Source organism: Vitis riparia, unplaced genomic scaffold, assembly GCF_004353265.1.
Source record: "Vitis riparia cultivar Riparia Gloire de Montpellier isolate 1030 unplaced genomic scaffold, EGFV_Vit.rip_1.0 scaffold819_pilon_pilon, whole genome shotgun sequence".
Lineage (NCBI taxonomy): Eukaryota > Viridiplantae > Streptophyta > Magnoliopsida > Vitales > Vitaceae > Vitis > Vitis riparia.
Window position 1 is genome coordinate 22,313 of NW_023269798.1, and position 12,709 is coordinate 35,021.

The following is a 12,709-nucleotide window of genomic DNA, read 5'->3' on the forward strand; positions in this document are numbered from 1 at the left end:
TTTTAAAGTAAGTTTTCCTAGTTAGTAACGACAAAAATATCTCAAGTTAGGGCATAAAAATGTTTGAAAAACTTATTTTGGGGATTATAGACCAATTCCCAATTCAAACCACCCCTAACCACCACCACCGCTATTACCATTGGGTGTATTTCTAGGTTAGATTATCTCGTGCAGACCTTTTTTCCCTATGCTCTTAGAAAAGGATCTTACCTTGATACTAGAAAAAAAAAACATGGAACAACTTTAAAATCATAGAGGAACAATACTTAAGGAACTAGACAGAGCCTAAGATTTTTCGGATTATTGTTCGACTATAAGATGTCTCTAAGACCACTTGATGAGGGTAGAGTGATAGAGAATTCTTCTTTAAAATTAATCTTTCATGTTACTTAGGTATCTTTCCTAGTCTTATCATTATTTTAAAATATTTCCTTAATATAAATAAGGATTTGGAAATATCCATATGACAAGATTTGAAAACCTACTAGAATACTTAAATTTTTGTATTTAATATACTTTTTATATAAGAATAGCATATTAAATATTCTAAAGTCAAAGTCGTTGGCAAACTAAAGCTTGCTTTATGTAGTAGGTCAATAATTGACATGATCTTTGCACAAGTAATTAGTTAATTAATTAATTTGTGACTAAATTTTCTCGTGTATAAAGTATAATTAAAGACTCATCTAAGCCTCCAATAAAGATTATAATGAAAGGAATTTTTGGAGACGATATGAACCTAAAAAACTTGTGTGACATCCCACATCAAATAGGAGAGAAAGTTTATGACTATATAAGTATGAACTCCTCTTAATTATGTAGATGAGTTTTAAAGCTTTGAGGGCCCCTTGGGCTCAAAGTGGAAAATATTTACACTATTGGATGCAGGTCGTTACAAATGATATCAGAGTCAATCTTCGACCTTGATGTGGGGGTTTGTTTGGCCCTGTAGGCGTTTGTCAATTTGGCTTCGCAATCCCTAGGACACGAGGAGGATATTGTGTTTGCATGGAAAGGTGTTTGCGATGTTCTATATCAGATAAAGGAGAAAGTTTCTGACGCTATATAAATATAAGTTCTTAATTATGTATATGTATTTTAAAGTCGTGAGAACTTCTTGAGCCTAGAACGGAAAATATCTATAGGATTGGGAGTGGATTGTTACAAGTCTAACACTTATGTGACCTTATGATCATTTGAGTACTCTAAGGTGCTTGAGCGGCCCTGTTGGGTGCTTAATTGGCTTGGTTCCAGTCCTGAGTTATTCCTAATATATCTTGAAGGTTCTTTTTCCATTTCAAATTCTGTTAAAAAAAACCATGATAAGTATGCATAAGATCTATAAGAAGCCACCATAAGCATTTGATGGTCATTCTACTACTTGACTCCCTATCAAATACATTGGCATTTCAACCAATCCTTATGATCTAATTGATGTTGATAAACCATGGTCATATTTACCACAATGTCATGGTTGCACTCAAGGTTTAAAATATGGTAAATGCAAATATATCAGTACTTATATTTTACAGATATATCGATTGAACATAAATGATTCAAACTTAATGGAAAGTCTTAGAAAACTTTTAAAAAATGATAAAATAAGAAATAATACAAATATTAAAGTTATTTTGTAAGTGTAATTGACATAAATACGATTAAAGATAATATTTATCAAATTTTTATAAATAAAAAAATAGCTTAAATTCTTTTAATATATTTATATTCATTTATTTTAAAAAATTTTAAATAATTTTATTAAAACATGTTTTATTACATTTTAAATGAAAATTAAATTAATTTATATAAAATATTTTATTTGAGATTTAATTTCTAAAATCTTATTAAAAATACGTGGTAATAATTTTTTATTAACATTAATTTATTTAAAAAAATTAAAATTATTAATAATTTATCTTAAAATATTAATTTTAATTTATAAAATATTAGAACTTCCTTAATTTTTTATATTGTAGTAAATTTTTTTTATTAAAATTATATTTTTAATATTTTAAAATAAAAACGTTTAAAAATAAATAAAATTGAAAGGATAAATACAAAAAAATTTTAAGAGTGAAGTGATAATAATTTTTAAAAATAGGATTAATGAGATAAATATGAAAAGTAGTTAAAAATAAAAGGATGATATAAAATAAAATGATAATATAAATTTAAAATGAAATATAAATTAAAAATAGATAATTTTGTTTTAAAAAGAAAAAAACAGCGAAAAAAATGGCATCACCCAAAAAATTGCAAAAAATCAACGATTTTTTGAGGAAAATTTTTGGCTCCAAAATTTCCTCCACGCACACATGCTCCCCATTTTCGACTTTTCGATGAAATTTATGTTTTTTTACAGAAATATCGCCGATATTTTCGATTTTTTGCCAAAAAATCCCCCAATAGATAATTGGAGGTCGAATTCATTTCGACCACCTCCGATAACCGAAATATCACCAATATTTCGGAGATATTTTTTAATTTTTTCATCATTGGTTGCACTTTAAAGGTAGGAAACATTATATTAAGACCTAAACTTGTTAGACAATGTGCAGGTGATCTCCTCCATGATAATAGTTTGTTAAGGAAGCTTATAGATTGATTACCTTATTGACTAACAATCTATATTCTTCTCAAATCTTTGGCACATCCAAGTATGATTATAAACTAAAAGACAAAATCTTTTTAACAAACAACATCCTTTTAATATATAATAATATTATATATTGCAAATCATTTTCGTTGGAAGAAACTATTAAGCTTGGATGAAACTATTAACCAAGAGTATGTTTCCTACATGGATGAGTTACAAGATATCTATTCAATGACCATTCTTCAACACATCAAATGCCAATGCATAAGTTATGAGCTAAAACACCCCTATGATCAGTTAGACGACACTCCCTATGTAGAAACAGTATATTATCATTTGTCATTTTCATTTGTGATTGTAACTACATTTTAGTTTGGAAGGAACTTAATGTTAGAAGTTATTAATAAATTTAGTTACTATATTAGAATTATATATTTAGGAACTAAATAATTCTAATATTGTAACTAAATATATTAATAACTTCTAACATCCCCCCATAACTCACGATGCACCTACAAGAAGCATTGAAAGTTTGTCAACTTGGTAAACAACTTTGCAATCATATTATTGAGAAAATTCCTTAGCAAACAATCAAGCTTTGTACCACTTAATTAAAGTACCAAATATCAAGTATCGGTCTTATACAAAGCAAAAAGTTCGTCAGTCATAGCATATCATCAAAGAGGATCAAGAACAACTTCTAATAGTAATTGTAAGAGGAGAAGAAGGAGCATAAAAATAAATAACCATAGTCCAAGACATGTATGAAAACTATCTATATCATAAAAAAAAATGATCAATATGAACAAATTCAGACTTAGAGACATTATAAGACTCAACAGGAATAAAAATGGTATATGCCCAAAGAAGGAAAAGTAATAGAAACCATAAAACTATTAAGGAAAGAGAGAAGAAGAAGAAGAAGAAGAAGAAGACACAAAACTATTAAGGAAGGAAAGATTAAAGAAAAGAGACAAGGATGAAATATAGACGTAATTTGAATTCATATCCAACAGATAAAGACATAGAATTTTATATTCATATCTAACAAATAAAGATAGATAGAATTTGAATTCATATCCAACAAATAAAGATAGGCAAAATTTGAATTCATATCCAATAAACATAGACAAACAGAATTTGGATTCATATTCAACAAATAAATATGAAATCAAATACTAGGATTAAACAAGAAAAGAACAATGTGATCACCTATTACGATATCTCACAATCAAATAGGTACGAAAGCAGTATATGATATTAAACTCTCTTTCATGAAATCACAAATCAAAAGTCTCATTAAAGATGCGGAGAGGTGGTTTGAACCCACAACCTCCACCAAACCAAGCTCTAATATCACGTTGAAATCTAAAAAAGATTCAAAGAGAAAAAAAGAATTTATAATGAGAGATCCTAGATTTTCTTTTCTTTCTTTTTCTCTTTTTTGGATTTCAACACTTACAACCATGAACTCCTATGCACATCCAATGTTATGCATCATTGTATCTACAATTTAAAACTTGGATACATTAATACATTAATCATGCATTAAAATAGATACAACTTATCCAAGATATATGATAAGATTCATAATAAAAAAAATTATTGACAAGATAAAATGCCAAATAGAGTAGTTTTTAGAGCATACAATCTCAACAAAAGTCATCCCAAAGTTACCTTTACAAGGGCTTTGCATTGTAGTGTTAAATCTTGTTCTTAACCAAGATAAGGACAAAGGTGTTCAGGTAGAAATCACTTAGTGAGCTATTTTAATCTTAGAAAAGGTTGGAATTTTTTTACTTTTGAGGTGGACAATATTGTCTATCATTATGCTATCACTATTTTACAAGTGGGCTAGGATCTCTTTAGAGATAGGGTTGTAATGCCCAGTTGCACGTTAATAGAATTGATGGATATAACATGTGACATCTTATATGTGGTGTGAACAATCTTGGATTAAATTAATGTAGACAAAACATTTATCTGTGCTGACAAACCTGTGGTGAAAGAGAGTAGTCATCTTAAATAATTAAGGAATTCATGAAGATGAAGGTTATGGCCTGCTCTATGGGCACAAAAGGATTGGATGAAGTGACAAAGATGCTCATAGGCATTCTTAATGTGGCCATTGAAGAGCATATGATGGTAGGAGTCATATACTATATAGGGAATAAGGTCAACTAACTAGCTTGAAAGATGTGGATTATAACAGGGCTTCAATGGTAATCGTTGTTACATGTCCTAAATAGGTTAGTTAGGAACAACACATGCCTCTTTCAAGTTAAGAGATGGAACAAGTGGAGATTGTTTAAGATCCAAGTTTAGATGTTCTCAAAAGTGATAAGTAAGGGAATAAGATTGGCAAGGACCTTGCTACTATTGGTTTTAAGGGTATGAAAACAAATGATTAGCCCAAAAAACACAAACAAAGAACATAATTAATAAGCAGAAAAAATCATTGGCTGAAGCGTGACAAACACTATCCTTGAAATAGATCCACCATCCTTGAAGATGAACTCGGTACACTAGGGTACTAGTGGTCTACCTCCAGGATTCAACAACTAGATCTCGCCTTGGGTGCACTTTGAAAACGAGATGTATACAATTCGGGTTTTTTTTTTAAAAAAAAAAAATCCTCCAGATAGATGTATGAAAATACTCCCTGAAAAACTCTCTAAAAAATTGGTATTCATATACAGAGAGTGAGGGGTGATCTTCTTTTATAGGCCATTAATACAATCTTAATGAGACTCTACTTGTAATCAGAACATGGCTCAAAATGGAAGGGAATTCTACTTATAAAATGAATGAGACTCCACTAGCACAATCCCAATGGGACTCTTTCCAAAAATATAAGATTAATAGAATAAAATAAAAATTATTTACACTCTTCCTACAACTACTACTTGGAATAAGAGCTTAGGATTGGTTATGGTAAGAATGGTTCTATTCTTCGATAAGAGCCTACATGCCACTACATTTCCTCAATGATTTTTTGCAACTCCTCACTGTAGTTACTTTAATGTTGATTGAGGGTTTTTTTTGTAGATTGTTGGGCTATAAATATGTTAAGTTGTTAAGTCTTGAAGAAAAATGGAGGAGAGCAGGTGGTAATCAACTTAAAGTAGGAATGAAATACAATGGCACTTAGAAAAAGACTCTTGGAGAGACGGTCAAAAGCTTTTAGGGGCCAAAATCCAAAATACTCTCAAATTTATGCACAAATGACAACCCTTTTAACTAGGTCTTTATACTGATGTTTAAGATTGCCCCCTATTAGTCATATAGGTCATCAATGAGAGGCCTTTGACTTGGAGTATTGCCTATCGATAACATGTTTTGCTTAACGGTGGTAGGTCCCCTTCTCTTAATTCAATCAAAGTGGTCTAAAACTACATAGTTTATCTCATCTCAATGAACCTCCAATTCTGTCTATTAAACCAAGATTCTCGACTTAAGAACTTGACCATATAAGCATCAAACATACCATCAAGGTGCACCTAGCCTTTGTAGGAACCCTAAAGTTCGGCTCCCAACCTTAATAGTTGTAATAATATAAGGGTGTCACTTATTAAGTAAGAAGTCTTTTAAGAAGGCAATGAGACAAAAATGAAGGGCTAGATAATGAGATAGAATTAAAAAAATCTCAGCATACGAGGAAATGTAGACTCGGACTTTCCCTATAGTAGGGTTCTTAAGACCTTCCCTACTTCCAATTTTCTAGTTTTTATTTTTATGATTAGGACAAGTAAGAAAAATTTAAAAATAGATTCTCTATGATCAACTAATATAGGAGACGTTTAGATACATTTTCTAATTTTTTATTTTCAAAAATAGAAACTCTTGTAGAAAATATAAGAACTCTTATACAAAACAATTTTTTTTATATAAAAACTTGTATATTTTGTATAAGATTTTTCATCTCAAAAACAAAAAATTAGAAGTTTATCCAAACATATACTTTATGTCTTCATATAATTTTTCTTTATTTAACAAGTATTAATACATTTTACCACACAAATGTCTACTACCCAATTGAAGATTGAATCACAGTCAAATGAGCCCTAAAATTTACGACTCCCAACATATCTTAAGGAAGGTACAATTTATATTATTATTTAAAATATAATAAATCTATTTAATTAACTTGTTAAGGAATGGATATAGAAATTTCAAACCCCATTTTTAGAATTAATTTTTTTTTTAATCAAGATTAAATTTTTACATTAAGAAATGAAATAGAGAGGAAACGGGCAAAACACAACCTGTCGGCAAAGTGTTACAAGTGGTCCTCACCAATCACCATCTCTCATAAAAGCAGAGGGGCAGGCATAAAGCAGAGTGGGGTTGTGAATCTAATACGGTGTTGATAAGATGAAGACTTCAACGTACCTCCTTTATTGCCGGTGTCATAATCACGTGACCACGTGACTCCCTTCAATATTGTGGGCCTGCATGGAGATATTTTTTTAAATAATATTATTTTAAAAAATATTATTAAAAAATATGAGACTTTATATCTCTTATTTTATATTTTATTACCTTTCAAATTATTTATAGAATTAATTGACGCAATCCAATGTGAATTTCAATTTTGGATACACGCGGCGGATGGAGAAATGGTTTTCCATGTGGACGTGGAGAGGAATGGTAGGCTGATGTGGTGGAGGGTGTGGCTTCTCATCCCGGTCGTAACTTCTGGATGACTTCCAACTTTTCCAAAAGCACTTTTCTATGAATACCGTGTGTCGGCACCGGAGTGAGCACGCCGTCTTATCCATTCCGCATCTTATTTTAATGTAAACAACAAGTCATTTTGATATGAACAAATGGGTCCCACTTCATCTCCAAAGATTAAAATTAATTATATTCATAATTAGGATGGAACGAAAAAAAACAAAGACTATCAAAATCTAAAATAAAATCATTGTCACGCGGACTTTTATGGAAGTGCCGACACACGGTATTCGTTGGAAAAAGCACTTCTGAAAACGTGGAATCATAGAGGAGGAAGAGTAAAGGAAAAAATGAATCATCTAGTACACTCGCCGACCTTTCCTCTGCTCCTCAGATGACGATGGGAAATGCTGTCTCGATCCGCCGCGTGTCTTGGGAAAATCAGAAGAAAATTCGCATATAATATCATCCACGTGTACGTTCATGATATTGCAATGGAACATGAATCGAAAACAAGGGTTGAGATGAGTTGGAATATGAATGCCCATAAATAAGGGAGGTTGGTTGTCCATAGTTGTGTACATCAGATCAAGGCTTTCACAGAGAGAAAAATGGCAGGAATCATCCACAAGATAGAGGAGACCCTTCACATGGGGGGAGGGCGCAAGGAGGAGGAGAAGCACAAGGGAGAGGGGCAAGGGCATGGTGCATACAAAGGAGAGGGTCAGGGGTATGGGCATAGTGAATACAAAGGAGAGGGTCAGGGGTATGGGCATGGTGAACACAAGGGAGAGGGTTATGGGCATGGTGAACACAAGGGAGAGGGTTATGGGCAAGGTGAACACAAGGGAGGGATAATGGAGAAGATCCAAGGACATGGACATGAACACGGGCCTGTTGAGGAGAAGAAGAAGAAGAAGGAGAAGAAGAAGCACGAGCATGGCCATGAACATGATGGCCATAGCAGCAGCAGCAGCGACAGCGACTAGACCACCCCCTACCTACTCCCTTCTTCTTCCCACCTATGGTATGCAGTCTGCTAGATTTCCTAATTATCATATTGCTCTCATTTTTCATATGAATTTCTCCAACAGAAACCTGTTGGATCTGTGTTTTTCTTGAGATTGAACAACTGTAGATCATTATTAGCAGAAGAAGGATCTTTTAATATTGCAGAATGATCGATCTGTCATCATCATCTTCAAATGCCCATGGAATTTTAGACTAAAAAGAAGAAGAAGAAGTAGTTTCCAATTTGAAGATTTTCTTTTTTCTGATGATTTTTCTATGTTTTTTTTTTCTTTTTCCTTCTTGTTATATGGTAGATTGGTCATCTTTTTTACTATCAAAGGCATGATATTGTTTGTTTTTATCTTGCAGGCGAAAATACGTACCAGCTGGGGAAAGCAAGGAAAGAGAAAAAAGGAGGAAGAAGAAACAGGAGGAGGAAGAAAAAAAAAAAATCTCATGGGTGGTGGGTCACATTTGCTTTTGGCACTGGTGTGGTGTTCTTGGTGAATGTGAGGCCTACTGTAAAAATAAAATAATATTATATGATGATAATAACAATGAGATGTTTTATACTTTTTTGTGTCTACCATATGATATAAAATAGTTGAGCTGATTACACTTTGATATTCTAATTAAATGATATTAAAAAATAAATGGAAAAGAAATATATTTTGATTTTTTTTTTTTTTTGAGAAATAAAAGAAAGAAATATGTTTTTGCATTTCCTTATTGGGTATGGTGGAATTGATAATTGTCTATCTCTCATTCAATAATTTTGCCTATATCCTTGAGGCCAAATTTGGAAGTCCATAACTTGATAAACAATCCAATTACCAAATTAACATTTTTCTAGAAATAAAAACATTTGTTTTTGAAACTTAATAATAATATAAAATGTTCCCAAAGGATTCTTTGGACGCTAACAAGGCATTAAATACATATATTTCTTACTAATGCACTTCTCAAATATTTGGGTGCTTGTTCCAAGCTTTCTTTTTGAGTTCCATGTGCAAATATCAAATTTTGGAAATAAGGGTGAGCATTGTAAGGAATGATACACGGTGCTATTGCTCGACCCATAACACCCAAACGTCTCCTTCATTATTTTAGTGGTTGTAATTTAGACTGACATGGCATGACGACTCCTACAAAAATGATCAAATAGCTAGATGTAGATCATCTACTATTAATGTCATCAACCATATCCACATTTGTAAACCCTTTTAGACCATTTAAGCTTTTTCAAAACATAGCACATGCTTGAGCTACCTATCAAGCACTTGAAGATCCATTTTATTGTCTCTCAATGCCCCTTTCCTGGATTAGATAAGAACCTACTTACAACTCTAATTGCATGAGTTATATTTGGGCTTGCAGATACATGACATACATCAAACTCCCTACAATTAAGGAGTAAGAAATACTTGTTATCTTCTTTTTCTCTTCATTGAAGTTAGGAAAATCTTGAAGTGACCACCAAGAGGGGAGCTTAGCTTCTTTCATACCATTCCTCTAAAAGAATCATTCAATATATTATTGTTGAGATAATCATAACTTCTTGAAATTCAAGTCATGTTAAGCTCCCTTCATACCATTCCTCTAAAAGAATCTTTCAATATATTATTGTTGAGATAATCATAACTTCTTGAAATTCAAGTCATGTGTGATTTACATCTGAGATTTGTCTAGCACCTCCTAGATCCTTCATGTCAAAAACATTGCAAATCAATTATCATCTTAACCAATAATAAAAGTGTACGTTATCAACATATAATAATAACTTCACAAAACTATGAGATATATAATGAATTTGATTATGAAGAAGTTGATATTTTCTTATACTAGTGTATTTGATTTTATTTAATGGAGTGTTAAATCAACTTTAGAATTAGATTATGAGGCAGTTAGTATTTTTCTTATGAGTCCTAATGGTCCTCGTTGGAGCTTTTAGTTCATGATGGTACATGTTATTTGAAGGATTTGAGTTTGTAGTTCATAAGTATGCATAAAAGCACTTTGGTAAAAATGCAAGGTTGCACTAGATCTTATGAAGTTTTTTTTAACTGGTAGTTTGATCTAATTAATTAATTAGAGTTCATTAGAGCTAATTAATTAATTAAGACCCAAGTTGGCTAGATTAGGTGACCCTATCCCAATTTGGGCTCAAGTCACTTAAGCCCATAAGGAACCCTATATAAACCCCCTTAAACCATCATCTTTTAGATAGAGATTGAAAGAAACCCTAGTTACCCTCAAGAGAGGAAGTGAAGCCCACCATTCTCTTGTGCCAAGATCCATGGAGGGAGGAATCTAGTGAAAAACCCTTAGGTAGACGAGTTCTATGATGCGCATGACATTTTCTTCATATTGGATTCAATTTGAGAACATCCGAATTGTAGGTATGGTTCTTCTAATATCTATTTTGGTTTTTGATATCATATTTTTTTGTTACGTTAGATCTAGAAAAGGCTAGGATGGAATGCATGAACCCTACGAGATCCAAGGTCAAGGAATGAAGTAATTTAAAGTTCCCAAGATGGAACCCATTTGGAAGTCCACTTGGATGACTGATTAGAGCCAAAATATGTGCTCTAATGACACATATTCTATATAATTTGTGCACCAAAGGACATTCAAATCACTCAACTTGACCTAAATCAATGCTAAGGCCCTAGTCATTAGTTTAATTTGTACTTTGGAGACTTATCTCAGGTTCAAGGGAAGAAAATGGTGCAAGTTGAATCACTTTAGATTTTGAAAGATCAAGAAATGACTAAATGAGGAAATAAGTGAGTCAAGACTCATGGACCGTAAGGAAAGGCAAGAAGAGGATATCATGAGTTTGGAAGATGAGAAATGACCATTATAGAGTAAGAAAGAAGGCAAGAAAACATGGGAAATGAGGCATGAAGCAAGATTCAGCTGCATGGAAATTTAGAACTAAAAAATCTGATGGCATTATATACTCTGACTTTAAGGATAAATTTAGAGCCCTTCCTGGATTCCATTGTATACATACTATATATAATTTCGAAGCTCAGGAAGTCAAGAGTCCAACGCTTCAAACAGTGTGCAAATTGGAGCTGAAATAAAGAAGTTATGACCATTTGAAGACAACTGCACCAAGCTGGAGGGTCATTTCGAAATGATTTCGAAATTCAACTTATGAATTCGAAATCCACTTCTAAATGACACCAATTTCGAATTCACCCACTGCCACTTTGATGTTTCGCCTCCTCTACCTCGGGAATTGCATCTAAGGCACTCCATCTGCCCTAAGTGGACCCCACACGACTAGAAATCACCATTTTATTAATAATCATTTTTAGGAAATTATTTTGTAATAAGTGGCCAATGAGAGTGTACCACATGTTAGGAAATTGATGGTATTATATAAACTCTCTCAATTCTAGGTTTTAGGGATCTTTGATTTTTTTTTTTTTCCGGAGAGTTTGACATTGAAAGTGGAAGAAGACGAGAACTTTGGTTTGTTTTCTTTTTCTTATTTATTAAATACATTGTTTTTAGTTTCTTTTGATTCAAATTATGGATTTTTACCCTATTATGGATTGTGAATGTGACATCACCCCCATGAGAGGCTAAGAGCCAACTTGGGGCTTGAAGTATGGAAACCTAAGGGCTAGGAAACCTATAGGGACAATGGGTAAACTATTATAACAATGAGATTAATTATTGGTTGGGTGACAATTTATCAATTTTTTTTATTCTATCATTGTGAGTTAGTTTAGGGAATGATATGGTAGGTTATTACCCGATACTAGTGATTCTTGGTAATTCTTGATCATTGGTTATCCTCATCTTCCCTATCGTTATTTGCCCCAAAACAAAGCTATAAGGAGTAGGAAGGGTTAAAAAGGCAAATCTTAAACTAGTAATTAATCTCATTCATTTGATGGTTTTAAGAATCTATTTTAAAAATGAAAAATTAGGTTTCAGATGCAATTTTTGAGTTATAGAACTCAACTTGATCGCGAGCGGCTAAAGATCCTAAAACCCTAAGATCATATCACTTAAAAGACTCTTGTCTTCTCTAATTTCTATACTCTAGGTTGGATTGTGGAAAACCCCAAACTTGAATCAATTGAATTTAAAATCAATATTCATTTTGTTATTAATTTAATTTCTTTTACTTAGTTTCACATTGTACACATATTGATTTTCACTTTAGGATTTAAACAAAAGTAATTCATTTATTCTAGTATTGACAATTTGCATAAGCCAGTCCTTGAGGACGATACCCGAAGTACTACAAAAGCCATAGTGACTCTTTCTCTAGTTTTTCTTGATCAGAATTCTTACGTAAAAAGGCTAAGTATTTTGGTACAATAGAGAAGTTCGGTCAATGACCACACGTCTATATCTACTTTTTAGCCTCCAATGATTCTTTTCACCTCATTAAATGCT

The 12,709-nt window shown here is 32.3% G+C and overlaps 1 protein-coding gene across 1 annotated transcript; it reads left to right on the forward strand.

The window, feature by feature from the left end:
* Positions 1–7,844: 7,844 nt before the first annotated feature.
* Positions 7,845–8,902, forward strand: LOC117910689 (protein SRC1-like). Its single transcript, XM_034824805.1, has 2 exons — positions 7,845–8,300; positions 8,654–8,902. The coding sequence occupies exon 1, from the start codon at positions 7,885–7,887 to the stop codon at positions 8,260–8,262; it is 378 nt and encodes a 125-aa protein (XP_034680696.1). The 5' UTR covers positions 7,845–7,884; the 3' UTR covers positions 8,263–8,300; positions 8,654–8,902.
* Positions 8,903–12,709: the final 3,807 nt, after the last annotated feature.

What these genes read in the sequence shown, in the direction of transcription:
- LOC117910689 (XM_034824805.1), top strand. Translation starts at nt 7,885, where the DNA reads ATGGCAGGAATCATCCACAAGATAGAGGAGACCCTTCACATGGGGGGA.